Source organism: Parus major, chromosome 9, assembly GCF_001522545.3.
Source record: "Parus major isolate Abel chromosome 9, Parus_major1.1, whole genome shotgun sequence".
Lineage (NCBI taxonomy): Eukaryota > Metazoa > Chordata > Aves > Passeriformes > Paridae > Parus > Parus major.
In genome coordinates this window covers 16,364,194-16,385,915 of record NC_031778.1, presented here as the reverse complement: position 1 = coordinate 16,385,915, position 21,722 = coordinate 16,364,194, and the positions used below count along the sequence as shown (strand labels likewise).

The following is a 21,722-nucleotide window of genomic DNA, read 5'->3' as shown; positions in this document are numbered from 1 at the left end:
CGCCGCTGCCCCTCTTCGCCCAGCCGCCCTGCTCCGCCTGCCCGCTCGGCTTCAGGGTGGACCCCTTCACCGACTACGGCTCATCCCTCACCGTCTCCCTGCCCGCCGCCCTCCAGCCGCACCAGCCCTTCCAGATCATCGTCCGCTACACCACGGCCGACGGCCCCGCCGTGAGTACCGGGCGGGGGTTGGTAACGCAGGAAACGGGGTCCCGGGGCGGCTGGCAGAGCCCTCCCGTGCCGCCCGCGCCTGTCGCGCATCTTTGCTCTTGTTCTAAGGGCCCGTCGGGGAAGCGCCCCGGCTCCGCAGCAAAGGCGGCGAGAGGTATCTCACTGCCAGTCCCTCCGGTCCTGTCCCTGGCCCCATCTCCCGGCAGCGCCAGCCCGCTGGGCAGCAGCATCTGTCCCCTGTCCACGGGCTCTCGGCACTGCCAGCCCCTCGGTCCTCCCGCACTCAGCAGCGGTGCTCGTACCGACCCAGCTGTTCTCCCTCCTGTCTTCCCCATCACGTAGTCCCCAAGGCTATTCATCCTCCCCCACTCTAGTAATTTGAAAGTTTTTCGTTCTTTAAGGACATTGCAGTTGTTGGTGAGGAGAGTGAAAATTTGCAAACTCCAGTCTGACTCAGTCCTTCAGGATAAATGATGTCATCCACAATCCAGGAGTTTCCCTGGGGGTTTCACCAGCTGCTAACAAAATAAGGCTTTGCACACCTAGGCTGCTGTTCCAATGAGCCATGGTGAGGACCTTTGAGAGGAACGGGGTGATTCCACATGTTCCTACAAGTTATCTGCTGAAAAAAGGGGTGAGAAATGGCCCAAAACATCAAAACATCCCTTTGGCTGTAGCCATGGAGGTGCTTCCATGTCTGTGCATTAGCTTTCTTCAGCAGTGAAATGCTTTGTAAATTCTGTCATTTCTTTACAACTCCCGTCATTTAGAAGGACTTTATTCCCAGTCTTCTAGGTGCTGCTTGTCAGATCTTGTGTTTTTAGGAAGTTATGACGGTGAAAATACAAAGTTCCCACTGAAAGTTGTTTTTATTACTGTACAGTCTGTTCAGGTTGGAAATTAAACTGAGGCGATTTTCATCATGTGGTTCATGAATCTATTTGCAAAAGAAATATTTTTTTATAAGAGTCGTGCAACTTTCTTGCATCTATCTTGCCTAGAAGAATTGTCCCTCAGCCCTCTGATTTGGTGTTGCTGTTGCACTGCTCAAAACCAGTAAATGTATGGATCTATTTGACTTTTACAATGTATTTAACAAGAGCAGGAATTGAACATAAAAGCTTCTTGCAAAACAACCCACAGGAAATAAATAGTAGGCCTTTCCTCTTGATAGGAAAGTCTTGCTGATTAGAATGTGTTTGCTGGATGTTTCTCTGTCTAATTTTAATACTACGTGGAAAATGACAAAAGTAATTTCATCCTTGGAATGATCTGGGTATTCTTAATACATTGGCTCGCTAGGAATACTGAGTTCCACATGAAGTTTTTTATTGACAGAAGTTTCCTGTGGTCATATGGTGACTTTAATGTTATAGTCTTTCCTTAAAAGTGCAAAAATGAAGTAAGATTCTGGCACTTTTAAAGTTCAAATCCACTTGGATACTGTTCCTTTTCATCTATGGAATTCCTGGCTTTACTATGTCCTTGTACAATACTCTGCCATGTAGCTCACAGTGTGTTCAGAAGATTCCGTTTGTTATTTTTTCCCCCAGCTTTATGAAGAAACCTGTTTCTTTTGTCCACTCTCTGCCTTGTTTATGGTGAGAAGGCTTTAAAGCTAATTTGGCATTGCTGTGTGCTCTGTAATTGTTCTCTGGTCTGGCTGAGCCACACCTCCCAAAGTACACGATAATGTGCTTTCCTCCTCTTGAACAAATTGTTTTATTTTAAGCCAGCCTGTGCTTTCCCCTGCGTTTTGCCAGCTCTGTTGCCAAAGAGGCAGCCTGTCCTGCTGAGTCTATGGAGAAATGATCTCACTATCATTAGAATACTGATCTGGCTTTGGGAATGTGAAAACCACTGGAAGGTTCAGGGCACTGATTGATGTGATGTTCGTTTATTCTCATCTGTATTAATGTGTTGTCTCCTTGGCCTCACATGCAGTCCTGTGTGGATGCTGGAGGAGGACATTTCTTCCATTCCCTCTGTTGTCTTGCTCCCCATGGGTCAGAGGTTAACTAGTTATTCTTTGTACTGTTTTTTGAAGTCTTTATTGTACCTTTAACAGCGTGTCCTGCTTCAGCTGAAATGAAGCTGCAAGGGCATATGTCAAGATTATTGATGGTCACAGAACTGGGGACATGCACTGTCCTTCCCTAGTGATACTGGAAAGCAGAAGCAGGCATGCTCACTGACACAAATCCGACCATGTTTGCTCACTCTCTATTGTAGGTTTTGGCTGGCAAAATATTTGTCCTCGAGTAGCACCTGTTGTAGCCCTTCATGTTCAGCACACTGAAGTATTTTGTTTGGATCCAAAGCGGTTTGGTGCTATTGTAGTGCTCTCTCTCATTGCTGTCTTTTGGCCCAGCACTGCACTTTAACAGGGATGAGTAACCCATATCCGTATAAGGGTCAACGGGTTTATACTCACATCTTGTAAATATTCTGGCAGTCCCTTTTCTGTCAGTGAGGCACAGATTTACAGTGTCAGACCTCTCTCTTCTAGAAGTTCTATTTTCTTTGGCCATTCTAGGAATTTTTTCTCCTTAGGTCAGGGTTTATTTTCTGTGGGACCTTTAGCATACTTATGGGACCCATAAAACAATGACTGCATGTTACAGTGCAGTGTGAATGTGTTGGCAGTAAGATCAGCAGCAGAGATAGTAGTGTTTAAAATAAACCTGTTGTCTTGATATATTTGCTTTGAGCCATCTGGACATGTTATTTGACTGTCCCATTATTTCTCATGTGGAGGAAGAAGCCAAGATCTTTGGTTGTTTGATGGACATTGAGAGACAGCTGAGAGATTAAATCTGCCTTTCACAGAGCATTCCAGCTCCCTGTGCTGTTAGGAAACCATATGCTCAGTACATCACCAGTTTCCATCAGAGGCAAGGCTGTCACAATCATTATGTATCTCTCCTGGTGTGGGCTGAAGGCACACAGTGATCAGGTGTGTCAGGGACAGTAATCCTGTTCTTCCCCTCCTTCTCCCCCATCTCTTACTTCTTGGCAGTACTCTAGTGTGATATTTTCTTTTCTCCTTCCCTAGAAAAAAAAATCTACATCTATCTCTTGCCCACTGTGTCATTCTTCTGATTTGGCAGTGCACATCTTAACACCAATGCTATTTTCTTTCCTTAAATGCAAATCCTTCTCTGGGTTCTGGTACAAAAAAATGATAACATTTCCTTATCTTAAGGATTTAGCAGAAAGGACAACCCTCTTTGCAGTGCTAGGAGCGTCCCTGTAATTCCTTAGATTTGTCTTGATTCCTCAGTCCCCACAGAATGACTTGTTTTCCAGGTGTGCCTTGCGCCTGTCACGTGCTCTGCATCTCAGGTGTTTTGTTTACTTTGTCATCAGATAGAGCAGCTTGTTTGCCTAGAACAGAAGCTGTGGCTTTGCAGCTCTTCCTTCGACCTTCATCAATAATGCATGTAGAAACATGGAGAGGTTTAAAATTAAAAGAGACTTAGCTAATTGCCTTTGTCATTTGCCAGATTTGGGCAAAAGATTATGATCTAAGTCAATAAAAGTTATGCTCTTGGCAGGTGCCTTATAAAGTGGGAGCTTCTTTGCAGTATGTGGGCAGGGGAAAGCCTGGCTGCCCGAAGCCTTTGTTCAGCAGAGGAATCATGCAGTAGGTCTTCTTAATTGAAATGCACCACAGAACAGCTTTAATGTGTGAAATAGCTTTCCTGTATACATGAAAAGCTAGATAAAAATGAAGAACATGATGATGATGTCATGTGTATTTCCCAAGGGGAAGTGCAGGAGGGATTTGGATGTGGAGTAGATGATATGGCCCCAAATACTGCTCTGTCCCTTATGCTCCACCATCCACCCCAGCAGCACCCTGTGCCTTGCACTCCTTTCTGGGATGCTGCTTATACTCATTTTCCCCAGCCCATAGCCCTGCCTCTGTCCAGCAGCATAGCCTGGTCTATTTATATTACAGATCTATTTATATTGTTTCAGGATAACTTTCATCATTGTTCCAAGTGCATCTGGAAAGAGAGAGGCTTGCCATGTAGCTTCAGACATTAGAAAACAGGGGAAAAAAATACTTCATCCTCTGCAAATGTTTTCCTTCTTGACTTGTGGGGTTGGTGCTTCACTTAACTTCAACCAAATGTCAAATAAAGCAGGACTGGTTGAAAAGAAGTGGTCCTTAATTTATGAAGTTTCTTGTAAATAAGAATCAACTCTTGATTTCCCTTCCCACTTTTGTTTCCTTCCTGCACTGCTCAGGGAGAACTTCCCTATACTTGTCTGCTGTAAAGACATCATCTGTCAGGCCTTTTTCCTTCCTATTCAAGTGTTGCAGCTTAGGTGTGGTGGTGCCTTATCTCTCTGTTTTCTTTGTTGGCCTCTTCTGTCTCTGAAAAAGCAAAGGAAACTGTTTAGAAAATGAATCTCTTCAGCAGGGCTAGCGATACAGATTGGAAGTCAGATTTTGTGATACAAGCACAAAGGTCAGAGGAGTGTTTTTAAAAGGCATTGGGGCAGATCTTTGAAATTTGATTTCTGACCCTCTTCCCTGGATTGTTAGAAAACTACTGCCCTGTATTAAAATACAGCACCTTCCTTTTTTTGTAAATGTGTGTTCTGGGTGGAAGTTACTAGTTATTGGTGTGTAATGAGACGTATGTCCCCAAATGCCTTCTGGACCAACTGTCTCCAGTTCCATAACGTGGCATTGCAGAAATGATATTCATTGCTATGAAAAGCAGATATCCATGAGAAATGTAGTGGAAATCTGTAGCTATGTAGGTGCCCCTGGGCTGTGACCCAGAGCTATGGGCAGTGCTACACTGAAATGCAGCACATGGATGTGAACAGACAGGGCTCCTCAGAAGTACAGCTCTAGGCTTGTTTCTGGCCCTGCAGGCTTGAAATAGAAGAGGGTAATCTTAAAACAAATTTCAGGAGATTAATTTTACTTCTAGATCAAGGTTTTTAATTTTGTAGTGCCTTCCACCTAAAAAACCCCAAACATTTGCCAGCAGAAGTGTGAGACTCCATGGGAATTCCTGAAAGCTGCTGACTGTGTGTTTCCTGTCCTCACCTTTCAGTGATCCCTGGGGGTGCTGCTGCAGTGGATGTTTTGGGACGGGAGCACACTAGCATCTGAGGAAAAAGATCTAAAGGCAAGGGAAGAAGGTATCAAAAAGTAACCTTATAGGACAGAAAGAGAGAGAGAAAACTTCAACTTCCAAATGTTAATTAGGAGACAGAGTTGTAATATGCTGTTAAAACGTGAGCAGATTTAGTACCCAGGCTTCTCTTCTGTGTTTCGCTGCATTCCCTTGAGGACCAGAACTGAACTAGTACTTGCACTAACTGCTGTTCCCTGATCTCAGATTTATTGGTTGCTTTGATCTAAGAATTCAGCAGACTCAGAAGTTTTATTCCATGTGCTTGATTCCAAGACTCCCAGTGGTTCCAATTTTATTGCAAATTTCACAATATTTGATATTTTCCATCACAGTTCAGCACCAGAGTTCTAGGATTACAAGGAAATCCTTATTTAAAATTGCTTCTACACTTCAAAGTTGGAAGCAGAGAACTTTTGAAACAGCAAGACCAAAAGGCAAATAATTGGACTTTTTCTTATTATTCTTAATCTGTTCTAATTATTCGCTGAGGGTCTGACTAGTGATTTATTTGCTGTTTGGTACTGAAAATTGACGTGCTCGGTGGTATGTTTTGTTGGCTTTTCTTTTGTGACCACCCAGAATCTCCTTATCCATTCTGTAAAAGGGGGCCTCCAGTGTCCTTGACCAGATGTTTCTTACATATACCGACTTTTTTGCATAGTGTCAAAATGTTTGATGCTTCAGCCAGGAGGGCAGTGTCAGGGTCACAGATAATGTTGCGTACACTGTTCAGCTTCAGGGATTTTTGGTTTGTGGATTTGGGTTTGTTTTGGGTTGTTTTCTTTTCAGCTTATGTTACCTGACCCCTTCTATTCCTGTTCATACTGAGTTATAAACATGGAGATATCCAGAGAAGAAGGTTCTTCACTTTGAGAAGAAGATTTTGTGGATGTTTGTTAGGGACTTGTTATTAACCAAGCAAATTGATACAACAGAAATAGTGAGTGGCTGGAAGTCACTATGTTACATGTCCCCACTCAGTGTTCAGACAGCAAGAAATTTTTCTGAGCAGATAAACTGGAGTAGAAAGATGTATTGTTAGAGATGGAAATGTGTCCTGTGCAAGGTGTTCATCTGGGGAGCTAAGCAGCTGAGGTGGTGCTTCTCCCCCACAATGCCCTTGATTTCACGTTTTGTTTTTGGCAGTTCATCCTTGTCATGTTGTCCATTTCCCTCACCTCTTCCCATTGTGTTTCAACAGATCTGGTGGCTGGATCCAGAGCTGACATATGGCAATGCCAAGCCCTTTGTCTTCACACAGGGACACTCGGTGTGTAACCGCTCCTTCTTCCCCTGCTTTGACACCCCTGCAGTGAAATGCACCTACTCAGCTACTGTCAAGGTAAAGGATGGCTGTGAATGGTTCATGGAGCTCTTAGTTGCTGTTAACCTGTGAAAGCATAGTGACATCATGTGTTTTACACTAGTTTACATTAGTGGTTTACACCTGCTAAAAATACTGTTATAAACAATACTGAACTTTTTAGGTCCAGTTCTGGTTCTTGGGCCAGAATCAGGATAGTGCCACAAAAGTAACTCTGTTGCCTTCCTCATACTCAATGCTGAAAGAGTAATTGTGAAATGAAAATATGAGAGAGAATTTGTCTGGTCCCTTCCAATAGTGATGATAATTCTCAATTGTATTGTACCAGTTTTTGAAAGAAAAAACCTGAAGCCTTTTGAAATCAGCATCAAATAATGTTGCATTTTGTATAGATGAAATAATTCAATACGTGGGTGCTTTTGGGGCAGCTGGCACATAGGAGGAGTAATATCTTTGATTGGTATGCTTTTATGGATTGGGCAGATTGTGGTATAAAAACCTCACAGAAATCTTACATTTTGTGTTATGTAAATGATTGATTGTTTTTGATGTACATCATCAGACCTAGATGAAAATGAACCAGAGATCTGTGGTTCAGTCATTCAGCTGTGATTATCTGGTGAGTTGATGTGTATGATGTTGGTCTTTCAGGCTCCAGCAGGCATACAGGTGTTGATGAGTGCCACCCAAAGCTCCTACCTAGAAGAGGAAGGTGTATATCAGTTTTATATGGAATATCCAGTTCCTGCCTACCTAGTGGCCCTGGTGGCTGGAGACCTCATACATGCAGACATAGGTCCAAGGTAAAATTTGCAGTGAATTCATTCTGCATTTTATGTCTCTGTACAGTGCTTCATACTGTAAAGTAGCAAAGATGTTGAGTCATTGATAAGGGAACAGTTGGGTTCATGTGAGCATGGAGAGAGTTTGGTGTAGTTGGGTATAAAGAAATTCACGGCACTGCCGTGGCAAGGTTCCTCTTTCATAAATGTTACCTACTGTCCCCTGAAGTCATTACAGCTGCTTTCTCATTGCCTTGTTGAAGGGAATTTTGGTTACCTCTTGCCATGTTCCATGGAGCATTAGTCTAGGAGGGCCTGGGTCTGATGGGAGGGCTCCTTGCTCTATTACCGTACATGGAATTGTGGTAAGCAGTCAGGCTATTTTTTTTTCAAGAGATAATTCAGTTTGCTGAAGTATCACCTGATGTTTTCTGTTTTCTGACAGGAGCAGAGTGTGGGCAGAGCCTTGCCTGCTGCCAACAGCCATCAGCAAGCTTTCTGGCATTGTTGAACGCTGGTTGACTGCTGCAGAGAGTCTGTATGGCCCCTATATATGGGGAAGGTGAGTTTAGTCAGTCTCCTGGGAATGTGCAATGGGAACAAAATAAAACAGTATTGAGAAATGATCATGCTTTCTCCCTATAGCAGGGCAAACTAGCATTTCAACTGGCAGCATTATAGTAGTTGACAACAGACTCTGGAGTTTTGTCTCCACAAGTGGCAGGGAGGACCATGGTGGTGTTTTAGCTGGTTTGCAAGGCAGAACTGGAGGTTTCTAAATAGTCGATCTTTCCTGAGGATTGAGGGTTTTTCATACTACAGTGTTTTGTGATGCAAGTCCAGCACTGGGCTGGACACCATTTAAAATGTATGGTTGTTTTATTTATCTCATTTATTTCTGCATTTATTGTGGCATGCATCTCAGTACAGACTTATTGAGAGTCCAAGTCCCCCAAACCAACAAAAATAGTTCTTGAATAGCTTGACTATGCATTATAAAAGAGTGCTTTTGAGAAAACACTTTAAGTCTTTGGATGGGAGAAAATGTTTACAAAGGTTGCCAATATTCTTTGCTAAAGGTAAGCAGGAAGGTCACCTTGTTGTTGACTTAAAAATATTGCTTGAAGTAATCTGAGAGCATGGCCCAGTGTGCCAGTGCTGATCACTGGTAAAGAAATATAGAAAACAAAACAAGTATTACTGTTGTGTTCTGAAGCAGACAGATTAAAGTTATTTTGCTGACACTGCATGTATAGGAAATCAGTTTGTTCATTGACAGCTTCCTAGCCTCTCTCTTTCCTGGGAGCCTCTGGGGACTCAACACTGTTGCACTACTGTTTATAGTGTAAACAGTTTTTGTGGCTCCCAGAGAGACAATTTGTGATGAGTTTGTGTGTGTGAAGGGAGAACAATGCTTCTGGGATGTGCTGCATCTGCTGCACATCAAAAGACACTCAGGTCTTTATGTCCATACACAAGCAGGTTCAAGAAAAGAAATTGTGATCCTCTGATCAGAAGAATCAGGCACCACTGGTCTAGAACGTTTGTTCCTGAAGTCACAAGAAGGTCTCAGAAGAGCATTCCCTAAAGAAAGAAAAATGTTGTTGTGTGTTCTGAAAGAAGAAAATGTTACTGTGTATCTACTAGCTGCAATTTACTCATTTTCTTTCTCCTTCTTTCTTCTCTCCTTAATTTTAGATATGACATTGTTTTTCTTCCTCCATCCTTCCCTATTGTTGCCATGGAAAACCCATGCCTGACCTTCATCATCTCTTCCATTCTGGAGAGCGATGAGTTTTTGATCATTGACGTCATTCATGAAGTTGCCCACAGCTGGTTTGGGAACGCGGTCACCAACGCCACGTGGGAGGAGATGTGGCTGAGCGAGGGCCTGGCCACCTACGCGCAGCGCCGGATCACCACTGAGACCTACGGTACAGCTGCAGAAACTTCTCCTTGTGCCCCTTCTTACCACAACTCTGAGTTGCCTGCTTAGAGTATTTGCCTTGGAAGCTCAGAATTCTGTAGGGAGCTGGTTTTCAGTTAGGTTTTGTTTTATTTCTGGAACACACACCCACACACAGCCCCAAACTTTGTGTTGAACATCTTGCATACTCAGTTTGACGTTATCTTGGCTTTAGTGGGCTCAATAGCTGACATGGTACCAGGGGCTTTGAGTGAGGTGTGTTAGCACAATGTTGTGGGGACTTGGAATTACTGTTGGGTACCAGGCAGGTGCTGATATGTCAGAGCAAGGTGAGCAGAGGATGCTTCAGAGAAAGATGTAAGAAATCTTTTCACAGTTACCTTGTAAAATAACTGTTCTCTGAACAAGTGTCCTTTTAATTCTGATCAGTTAGTAGCTACCTACTGTTAAAAGAATTCTGGCAGTAGCACTAAAAGAAATGTACAGATTTATGTAGCTGTTTATGTGCTGGAGGCTTTCTGCAGGATCGTGAGCTAAGCCCTGCCTTTGCTTGCGTCAGTGAATTTCACAGGTCAGTTTTATGGTGCTGACTTTATAATATATAAGTAGTAAATTATTCCTCTTGCTTTTAAGTGTAATTGGCTTGTTATTGAAGTGGATAATGGGAACGTAGGCTTTTCTAGTTTGTTCTAGTCCTGTTATGTTCTTAAATGCCAGTTCCATGTGTTTTCTCAAGCATCCATTGCAAACAGTCTTAGAAAAGTTCCTAGAAATCTTGGCAGCAAAAATGTTTAGAATAAAGCATTTGTTTTTATTCATGTATATTGTTTTTGGACATGAACTGATGACAAGTTAGGAAAATAAGTGCTCCGAGCATCTATGAAGATGTTACAATGCATATTATGTATCTTTGAAAGCTGTTTTATGTTGAGTAATTCTCATTGGGTAGTGCTGTCCTAAGTCACATTATATATGGCAGTAATGTGAGTAGGTCAGCAGATATTAACCTCTTCATCATCATAGTCTGCTCCATCCACCATAGAACAAATCCCTCCTGATTTTGGTGTGGTCTCTAGAACTGGTTGTTTCAAGAAGCATTTGCTGGGAAACTAAGAAACGTCTTTCCCTGTGCAATTTTTCAGTAAGCTATTTCTCCATTCTATTTTGTTTCCAAGACAAACCTCTGATCTAAATCTTACAATTTCTGATGTAATTTCTGGAGTATCTTCTTTGCAGGCATCACAGGCAACTTTGCAATGGTATTGTTTAGAGAAATTTGAGTCCACTGACTACCACTCCTCTTGGATCTTGCTTAATTCTTATTTCTGTAGCTTGAAGTAATTGCCCTTAACACTAGTTATCCTAGTTCTTGCTTTCCCCTGGGAGGCACATCAACGTCTTTTCTCTGCTCATACAGGTTCTCCTGTTTTCCAAATACATCCAGGCTCTTAATTCACATTTGGCTACCTAGGATTCGGGTGTTAGATCGAGACTGAGGATGTACCTATGTAACAAATCCTATCTTCAGGTTAAAAACTCAGCAAAGAAGGCTAAAATGTTAATAGTTATGGATGTTAAGTATCTTCTGAATATGAAAATCCATTTTCTGCAGCTTCTGATATCTGCAAGGACATAGGAAAAAAATCTCTTGACTTGGCAGTGTAATACAGCTAGTTTGGCTTGAAAGCATGGAATGCTCTACATTGCAGTTAGGGAGAAGAGTAGCTTACCCAGTCAAACTGTAAAAAGTCCTAATGAGAGGAAGGTGAAATACTTAGGGCAAAAAACAGGTAGGATGATAAATAAAGCTTAAAAAATATACAGAGGAACTATAATACAATAATCAAATCAAATTTTTTTCTTTTTCCACTCAAGAGGTGACATTTGCTTAGTAATATCCTTGGCACTGAGTATGGAATTGTGTCTGCTATTCTACCAGTGGCTGTACGTTTTTGTAGCAATTGATTGCTCCCTGAAAGCTACCTGTACAATATTTTTTTCAGTGCTGCTCTCCTTATCTTGCAAGAACTGATGAGACTATGTCAAGGATGTAAACTTTAGCATAGTTTTCATGCTGTTTTGTTTTTCAGTGCAGCCTGATGCATGATCAGAATGGGTAAATTCACTGGGTTAAGCTCTGACTTCCATTACTAATTACAAGGATGTTCTGCATTCAGGTTTCTCTGTCATTACATTACTGTGATTCTGTCTCACTGTTCTATCTTTTATATATGCAGCAGCTTTTATTTTGTCCCTGTGCCAGTCCTGCACAGATCAGGTTTTGCTGATTATTTTCCCACAACTAACAAGTTACTTTCTGGGGTAGGAGCTGCCTTCACATGTTTGGAGACTGCATTCCGCCTCGATGCTCTTCACAGACAAATGAAGCTCCTTGGAGAGGACAACCCGGTCAGCAAGCTTCAGGTTAAACTGGAGCCAGGTATTGCTTTTGGCTGAGGCTGCTCTACACAAAATTATACACCTCTGTATATTCATGATGGAATATTGACAGAAAATGGCTAATATTTACATATCCTTTATGGGGGGGAAAAAAAAAATACTGGTTTGTAAACCAGTGTAAAACTAGGTAAGGAAGCTTTGCTTTCAAGCTTTTTTCAGTGTTGGATAACTCATCTTTACAGATACTATTCTATGTAAGAGCAGACTTACTGATTAGAAAGAATGTGAAAAACTGCCTTGAAAGCTATGTGGGTTTAAAATTCTTGGTATGTAAAATAAAGTATTTGGAAACATAAAATCCTCTGCTATTCAAAGTTCCTCTATTTATGTGTTCTTGTAAGAACTACATATGTATTTAGCATGTATGTATGTATTTAGCATGCAGATAAACATGTACTTGCTCTAAGTAGAGCTGTGCAGAGGCTGTTCAGTTATTCCCTGACCCAGATGCATGACTGCACTCCAGATTTACCTGTCTCCTATATAGAACCAGAGTTCTCTAGTTCTGTGGGCACAGTTGGGTGGGTGAAGCAGTCTTCTATCTAGATGATATTTAAAACAATCTAAAATGTAAGTAGAGAGTTAAATTTGGAGTCAAATGGAATGGAAAAGCATGTGTTGGAAGCCTCAAAAAAGGTGCAAGTGGTGATTACCTTATATTGATATCTTTGAAAATTTGTGGTATGGTGATTCCCAGAATCTGGCACTGACAAAAGAAAACAGGATTTGTTTTCCAGTTCCAGATCTGTTTTCAGTGACCTCTAGTTTGAAGTGACTTATTGCATTGGGAATTACTACTTACCTTACAATGATTGACAAAAAAAAAATATTATTTTTTAATAATGTGTGTCTTTAGATGAATCTGTTTAATTTACTGCAGTAATTTAAATGTGCTGACAACAAGCTTAGGTTTTATTAAGTCACTGTGTCTCACCTTGGTGATCTCTAAGGGGTCTGTATAACTCAGAAGGGATGGAAATCACTCTCCTCCTTAGTTTCTTATCATGCTGTCTTCTTTCAGGTGTGAATCCCAGTAATTTAATGAACCTCTTCACCTATGAGAAAGGCTACTGCTTTGTTTACTACTTGTCCCAGCTCTGTGGCGACCCCAGACACTTTGACTCCTTCCTAAGAGTGAGTGTAAATCTGTGTTTTCTTGATATTTAGAGCTGATTTTTTGTTTTTGTTGTTTGAGTTTTTTCTCCAGATTCTTTCACTGTGGCTAATTTTTAAGGGTAAAATTGAATAAAAGTGTGTCAGAGTTGGAGGAGTGTTTTGGGCCTGTCTGTCAACCTACATGAATCTTTCTACAAGATTTCTGAGATTATGAAGTGCTAGATATAGAGTAGTAATATATATTTGTTATCTCTTGTTCTGTGCTCCAAGTAATTAGAAAGCTGTCCCAGCACCGTTTGCCTGTGACTGGAAAGATGTGACTTGATTCACTACTAGGAAGTGTTAACTTGGGTTTTTTTAACCAGGGTGACAAAGGGTATGGGTTACTATATTGGGGCAGGTCAGTGCCTGGAAGCACTCTTGCAAAACCTATAGAAAATTGTCAGCAACTGCCTTGTTTTGGAAAAGGAAAATGAAATGATACTCAGCTGTCAATGTATTTGCAGCTACTCTTTTTTTTTTTTTTCCTTGTTATGGTGCTTCTTTATGTAACTGGCTGAGGAGGGAGACTATTTTTCATTTCTTTTTTTAAATCTTCAAATAATTGTTCCTATTCTTATGTTTGTACTTTGTTGTTCTTACTGTTGTGGAATGCAGTGGTTCTACATCAAAAGGAAGCTGTGTTGCTCCTAATCATAATTTGAACATTTCACTATTTTAGGCCTACATTGAGAAGTATAAATTTACCAGCGTTGTGGCTCAAGATCTTCTTGATTCCTTCCTGAATTTTTTTCCAGAGCTGAAAGAGCAATGTGTTGAGAGCAAAGCAGGTAGGAGATTTACTAAGTTAACTGTGAACACTGTAGAAAACCTGGATGATAAATTTTGTGCCTGGCTTGAAGGATACAGGGAAATGCTAAGGCAAACAAAATATTTTGGCAGCAGCCAGGTGTTCTTGACAGAATTTGTGGTTACTGCCTCTATGTTGGGGAATGAGAACCTCTGAAATTGCTGACAATTTTGGCATTAATTAGCTGAGTGTTCCTTGATTAACTTTCTCATTAACTCACCTTTCACTCTGCAGGCAGAGTGATCAATGCTTGTGAGATTTACACATGCTTAAATGCAGGGAAAAGGTGAACACACTTTGAAATTTCATCTATTTTAATAACAGAAAACATGTTTTGGGAGCTATAACTTCCCCTAGATCCTACCCATACATATAAAATCTCTTCCAGTATGTTTCACTTTCCCTTATATCCCCTATTTATAGCTGTTGGTGGATTTGTTGAAGGTCTGTGGCTTACCAGGTGCTTATTTATCTCACTTTCTTCAAGAAAGGAGATTCATGTTATCCTGCCATGTGTCCATCCCAATGAGTAGCAGTTGAGGTCATTGGTCAGTTTAAACCAGACTGGCAGAGTACAGCTCTTAAGCATACTATGTGCCTGCAGGCTTTGTGGAGAGGAAACTGCCTGTGAAGAGGTGTAGATGAGAGTGTTTACTGTGGGAAAAGCTGCAGCATGAGCTCAGCAGTTCTGTGTTTTATTTGGCCCACTGGTAGGCTAATGAGTTAACCACAGAATTTGCTAATTTTTGCCTGGCTAATATTCAGGGGATGCGGAAGATAGGTTTAGTGTAGATGGTGTGAAACAGGAAGCATTGCCAAGGGTTAGGAAAGTACAGAGGTGGTAAAAGGTCAAGAGGAAGAGCTCTGCTGCAAAACAGGCTCTGCTGCTTGTGAAGAAACTTTTTTTTTTGCTAGTTGCATAAATAAATATAAATTGCTTAGGTTTACTGGTTGGGAGGAGAAGTTTAGTTAGCCCTCTCACCTCCTTTTTTTTTCATAAAGTGGGTTTTCTCCGTATTTGTCAGTCTTCCTCAAAATTCTGAGAGAGAAATGCAGACACGCAAATATTAGAGCATAATTTGAACATAGGTACTTGTCAGCTTGGCTGCCTTAAGAGCACATGTGTTTCTTGTACTTGCTATACTGTTGAGCTCCAGAAAGTTCACAGTGAGGTTTGGAGAGGTGTTGCTGGCAGTCTTCCAGGTGCTCCATAGGCTGTTCCATCCCAATGAGGCTGCTAAGACTGTTGTGTCACTATAACTATTGGTTGCTGTTGTTAGAACCTCTTTTAACTGTGCTAGAACTGGTCCTGAACTTTGAGGCAGCCAAGCCACCTGCAGAACTCCCTGCTCCACATTTTTGGTGCTCCTCATTCCAGGACTGGAGTTTGAACGTTGGCTCAATGCTACAGGACCTCCGTTAGCTGAGCCAGACTTATCTCAGGGATCCAGTCTGACCAGACCAGTGGAGACACTCTTCAAACTCTGGACCACAGAGCCTCTGGACTCTGTTGCTGCTGCCAGCAGTGTTGACCTCACTAAATGGAGAACGTTCCAAACTGTGCTTTTCCTGGACAGATTGCTGGATGGATCACCACTGCCACATGGTGAGTACTCTTACCAGGATAGTAGAAAATTATCCCTGGAATAATTGATTGAATTCTAAAGATCCCACCTCTGGTTGACTTTATAATTCACGTAAAGTCAGGTTGATGTCCTGGGCCATGACAGAGAGATTAGGTGATCTTCAAAAGTCTTTCTCAGCCCAACAGATTCTATGCTTCTGTGATTTTATGAATTGTTATTATCTGATGACCCTCAAAATTGACAAAATAGTCATAGTTCTTTCTCTGTGTATGTGCTTTCTTCAGAGGTGATAAAAAAGCTCTCGGAATGTTACTCCTCTCAGCTGGACTCCATGAATGCAGAAATCCGTATCCGCTGGCTGCAGATTGTAGTCCGAAATGACTATTATCCAGACCTTTACAAAGTCCGTCGCTTCTTGGAAAACCAGGTACTAACTGCTGGATTAAAATCACTGCACCTCTCAGTGCATGAGACATGTGCATGAGACATGCGACGTGAAAGACCTTGGAACTTCTGCTTCCTGGCCAAGTGTAGCCCAGGTGTGTTGCGAAGGGGCTGAGCATGGCTCACCTGCTAGTGGTGGGGAGGAATGGGCAGATGTAATTTAAATGCCTACAGATAATCTCTGCTTTTCTAGCCTGACTCAATACCCTTGTCCCAGCTCTGCCCCATGCATTTTATGTATTGCTTTGTAGCAGCCCTGGCTTTTCCAGACCACAGGTTTTTGCACTACTAAATCATGTGTTTATTTGAATATTTACACTTCAAGCAAGGCTAGGGCTCATGGAGTTCTTTTCAGTATTCTTTTCAGTAGTTGTTATTGTGCTGGAGCAAAAGGTTAATGCATGTGCTCAGTGTGGCCTCTTCTATTTGGCCTTTAAAAAATAGTTCTGTTATTTGTGGAAGTAGCTCAGTCTCAGAGAGCAGATTATTTTTTTACTACCATTCATAAAAATCCTTGCATCAGACTTAGAATAGACTCATCTGTCTTTTGAATAAATGTGTTGTTTGTCTCCAGTCTGAAGTTACTCGGGGGTGTTGGAGTGTAGCTTTAGAAGAGATGAACTTCTTGACTTTCATTGAAGTGCTTTTATCTTGTTTTCCTTTTTTGTAGATGTCTCGGATGTACACAATTCCACTTTATGAGGACCTTTGCACTGGCACCCTCAAGTCTTTTGCCTTAGAAATTTTTTACCAGACCCAAAACCAGCTGCACCCCAATTTGCGGAAAACGATCCAACAGATCTTATCCCAGGGCTTGAATCCACTTCCTGCCATAGACACTACAGCAGTCACTACAGACACACCAGCAATGGTGCTTGAGGACAAAGTCTCAGAGGCCACAAATGGTGCCATTTCACTCAGGGATGTCAACGTGTCTGCTTAGATCACCAGTTCATGCCAGCCATGAAGCTTGAAAATGGGGACAGGAACAGAGGAAAGATACCAAGCGTTGCCTCCTTTCCCTCAGCCTTGCAGCTGCAGTGTGTTGTAACTGGATTTCTCTCCCAAAACACAATGCAAATGTGCCTTCGAGTATCCAGCGTGTGATACTGCCAGGTTTCAGAGATCTCCGCCAGCTGTGTGATGAATATTTTGATTCAGTTTTTACTGGGCAGGGACTCCTGGGCTGTTGCTTCTTCATGGAAAGTGGATAGTTCCCTTTCCTGAAGCTCTTCTGGATTTCTCCGTGTTTGTTGTTTGGTGGGGGGGAGGGTGTTCTTTTTCTTATTATTTTTCTTTTTTTCTTTTTTTTTTTTTTTTTTTTTTTGTCTGAGGCCACTGAGGCATGTCCTACTTGCTGTGTGTATGTTGCTGGGGAGTGTGTGTGTGTCAAGCTGTCATTGTCCTAATATTTGGGCTGAAGTTCTGTAAAGGAGAGACTCAGGAATTGTTAGTGGCAGCAAACATGTTTTCATGTTATGCTCCTTCCTGTGACAGAGGTATTGTGATTTCAGAGGAAGGGGACTAATGCTTAAATGAGAAACTAATTTTAAATAGCTCCTGTTTCCCCCTGCCCATAGGTGGCTAAGTAATAATAGTAATAATAATAATGCTCTTTATATATATTAAGAGATATATGAAAAAGAACAGGGAAACGTTATGATGGATTTGAAATCCTTCTGTAGTTAACCCTACCCTCAGTTTTCCCTTTGCACTCAATGGGACAAGCAATAAAGAAATGTGTAGGCTTGAATTTTCAAAAAAGTTAAAATTAGGTTCCCAAAATCCCATCAATTCTGGTACTAGCTGGATACCTAAAACTTTTTAACTGTTTTGGCAAGTTTAGCTGCAACTTTTGCTAGTGTGTCAGGATGTGTGGCATATGCATCAGATGCACTCTGTGTGTCTCCTATTCTGTTCTTTTGGAGGAATTAACAAGACCTGTAATTTTTTTAAGATCCCCAGCATATCTTGGCCTGTAAGTCAGCCATGAAAATATCCATGCTAAGATTTTACTGCCTTGAATAATGTTTGCCTGAATAGCAGTTGCCCTGTCCTACAATAGTCTGAGGGAAGTACCATCTTTCTTGATGTGAAACTTTTAAATCCCACTTTATCCAAGTCTGTTTTCTGACTTACAGTGGGAGTAAGGTGCCATTTCATTTCCCTGGCGTGCTGTTTCTCTGGATCATTGCCCAGCCATGCAGGATGGGAAGACACTGTCATCCCTCTGTGCTGTTTGGTCTCAAGAAGCTGAGGGCAAAGTGTCCTGGGGTATTGCAGAGTACAGGTGATAGTTCTTAGACTCTGTGCCACAAACTTTTTAATACGTGCTCTCTGTGAGCTCCCACAAAGCATCTCTGAGCTGATGCATCACCAGGATAGTATGAACAAAAGGCAAATCATTTGGAAAAGACTCAGCTAACAAAGATGTGTGAGAGAAATTGTTTTATACTTCAGGGCAAATTTTAGCTCTGCTATGGGGATCTGCATAGACAGGAAGAGGAGGAAATTTGGGAGGGTTTTTTTTTTCTTCACCAGAAGTATCTGTTTACACCCATGTGTGGATGGGGACTTAGGTGCTGTTGCTGGATCTGCATTTTCTGGCTTTAAATTAATTTGGACTTCACCATAGCCTTAGCCTGGGCTGAACTGGGATAAAGCAATAATAAACTCAGGCCTCTGTAGTGCTTCACTAGTTTTAAAAATGGGCTATCAGCATTTTTGGGCTTCAGAACTCCAAGCTCTTCTCTTTGCTCCTTGAATGGGATTATCTTTTAAATCCTGTTTTGTTTTCCCAAAAAGGATGGAGAATGATGTTTTCTACACAAATCTTTTTCATTTTCATTTCTTATTCTATTGAAAGAGATTTGTACAAGCTGACTTTACACTTCTGGAGTTGCCTCTGTTGGTGCTGTGTCTCCTGGACTCCACTGCCAGCAGTGACAGCCTGGTTGAGACCAGGAACCACTAGCATTTTTTGGAATCACAGGCCTCTGTTTTAACACATTTTATTTAGTGGGAGAATGTTTGTGACTCTGATGGGAATTTTTCATTACATGGATGCCTTATGATGATTGTCAAATTAAACTAAGCTTTGTGACAAGTTCAGCCTTTTGGGCAGTTTTTTGGCGTCCCTGCGCTAGCTGTGTGGAAGAGCTAACTTGGTGCATTGTCTTTGTTTTGTCCTTTTCTGGGATGCAGCATAGAGGGAGTTTGGAAGCTTTTTCAAAGCTGCACAGGAAGGTGCTGGAGAGGTGGCAAAAGCAAACAATCAAAAATACATATTATCTGTTACTAGAACTGACTGAAATATATCAGATCAGCTCTGTGTTTGGGATAGACACCCATCAGAGTAAGGAAATGCTGGCTGAACTGAACAGACCGTTTCCTGGTTAAATAACACAAGATATAAGTGAGTGTTTCTGCTCTCATCTCTGTGAGATACTATCAAAATGGCTTTTTACCTAGGACCTGTTTTCTGAAACATGGTAGCAGAGCAAGATTCTGTGCAAAAGAGCAAAGTATTCTGTGCATCCTCCTCCAGGTACTTCTCTTTCTCCTGTGAATGAGGAGTGCATTTTTTATTTTGTAGAGACAAAAAATTGGCAGCAAGTTTGTGGAGATAAGCCTTCCTTTTATTGACAGAAAATAAAATAGTGCTTCAGGCCACTTGCTGTCTTGATTTGTAGTAGACTTCATATTGACAGGGAAATTACACTGTGATTAAATAGAAACTATTTGCCTTATCTTTGGTACATTAATTTCTGATCTAAGTTGGATTAGACATCAAATCAGTTTTATTCAAACAGATGCCAAGAGATCAGGTTATCTTTTTTATTTTGAAAATGAAAACTATTACTTTATTTCATTGCAGCTTTGAGCAGGGCAACAGAGGATCTAGAAATATCACTTGTGGAAAAGCTCTGAAGAGCCAAACAGTTTAATAAAATGGACTGTTTCTGACTTAAATTTAAGCATTTCATAGCCACAATTGGTTGATACATTCAATATAATTCTTGTTAGCTACAGTATACTCTGTTAAGCTTGTATCAGTAATTTTGGTGTCATGTTACATTGCAACATTTTAACCACAAACTCCATCAACCAAGAACAATTCTATCAAGTATCCCAAACATTCTGTTTCAACCAAAACTCTCTCATATTTTTGCACTGTAGTGACCTTGGCCATTGCCTTTTTCAGATAACACAGGACCTTCTGTACATCTAAGCTCATGAGCTGCGCAATTCACTTAGGTCAAGTACACTTCTTCAGTCTGCTTTCCCTGTTTGTCCAAAGACAGAATAACACAGTACAGTCAACACACTAAAATCACACCACACTTCTTTTCACACTTTTTACTATAGATTGATAAAAGCTAAAAGACACTTTGACCACAGTATCAGACTTGGTGTATAAGAGAAACCATACTAGAAATCACTGTGTGAGATTTATTGAGCCACTGTCCTCTGAGACACAGAATTTTTGTCAGTTGTGAGGACACAGCTTGCCACTGATTTTGTTGAAGCCCCAAGTAAATTGGTTTAGCTGTTGATTACATGCACTCCTGAAATGCATACCTAATGTCTACTTTGGATTTGTCTACTTTTATCTTCCAGCTCTGGAAACTACTGCTTTGTTTGTGAAAGTTAAATTACTTACATATAAACTACTTACCTCTTTCTCATGTAAGTACTTTTTAATTCTTAAAGACAACAGATTGATTGGTCTCTTGATGCAAGCTATCTTCCACAGCTTCATGTACTGATTTTGCTTGGGTGGAGCATGATGTTTCAATATCCTTTTAAAGTGGAAATTGCACATTGTTTCTCAAAAATTACCTCAATTGCTGCTGTATATTCCACATCAACTTTAAAATAATTTTTTATTGATACTGCCCATTAATCCTGTTTTTTCCATTAATAATAATAGTAATTTGGACACTTGTTAGTATATGTCTTACCTGGACATGAGAACCTTTTAAAGATAAAGGAGGGTAGATAAACTATTCTGGAGGTGACTTTTCACTCTATACAGAGGGATACTAGCTAGTTGCAATAAATGATTGAGCCTGTGTGAACACTTCCCTTCAGTTCTCTTCCTGAATGTATCTTTTGCACTGGAAAACTTACGTCTTAGACCTCTGATTCCTTGTCCAGAGAATTATGATTTCGTTGAACATTATATGCTCTGTGTCCAACAAGGAAGGTGTTCTAATATACTGGAGACAAGCATTTCTCTAAAAAGGAAATGGCATTAGTGCAGTTTGCAGAGCATTAGACCCTTTTCCAAAATCATATTCACTGAGATGCACTATCTTGTGTGCTGTGGCAGCCAGACTGGAAATTTGGAGCTGTGCTCTACCTCTGTGCGTGCCTAATGTAATGAGAGAGGTCTATAACCCCAAATACCCACTCCAAAGTCTCACTTAAGCAAAGAGACACTCAATGGTGTCCCTTTGATACAGTTCTGATCACTGTCAGCTGAGTATTGCTTCTGCCTTCCTGGTATCAGGATTCAGAGAATTGGAAGAGCTCCCTTGTGAACAGCTTCCATGCATCCAAATTTGCAGAAACAAACACACACATTGGGCCCAGCCACTGCTGCTCGATTGCTTTTATTCATCTGCTTGTCCGTGAACCAGTGGGAGTTGGAGACAAAAGGAAACATGGGATTGATGAAACCCCAAAAGTGGTAAACATGAAAATATGAAACACTGTTCTAAAGGATCAACTTCATTCACATGGAAATGGGCTGATAATTTAGCTGGACACAAATCCCTTTTAAATTTCTATAGCAATGGGACTCAACCTCTCAGTCTTCTTTCCTCCTTTCCAAGGAAAAATGAAGCACCTATGTTAAAGTGGACTGAGAAGTAGGTTGACAAACAGGCAAAT

The 21,722-nt window shown here is 41.2% G+C and overlaps 1 protein-coding gene across 1 annotated transcript in view; it reads left to right on the top strand.

Annotated features, from left to right (window-relative positions):
* RNPEPL1 (arginyl aminopeptidase like 1) overlaps window positions 1-20,559 on the top strand; it is a 21,521-nt gene extending 962 nt beyond the window's left edge. Inside the window, exons 2-12 of the mRNA XM_015637085.3 lie at window positions 1-170; window positions 6,537-6,677; window positions 7,311-7,462; window positions 7,887-8,003; window positions 9,140-9,375; window positions 11,695-11,808; window positions 12,850-12,962; window positions 13,666-13,774; window positions 15,173-15,400; window positions 15,665-15,807; window positions 16,495-20,559. Of these exons, the coding sequence (XP_015492571.1) occupies window positions 1-170; window positions 6,537-6,677; window positions 7,311-7,462; window positions 7,887-8,003; window positions 9,140-9,375; window positions 11,695-11,808; window positions 12,850-12,962; window positions 13,666-13,774; window positions 15,173-15,400; window positions 15,665-15,807; window positions 16,495-16,767 (1,796 nt within the window). The 3' untranslated portion in view covers window positions 16,768-20,559. The remainder of the gene's footprint in view (window positions 171-6,536; window positions 6,678-7,310; window positions 7,463-7,886; window positions 8,004-9,139; window positions 9,376-11,694; window positions 11,809-12,849; window positions 12,963-13,665; window positions 13,775-15,172; window positions 15,401-15,664; window positions 15,808-16,494) is intronic.
* Window positions 20,560-21,722: the final 1,163 nt, after the last annotated feature.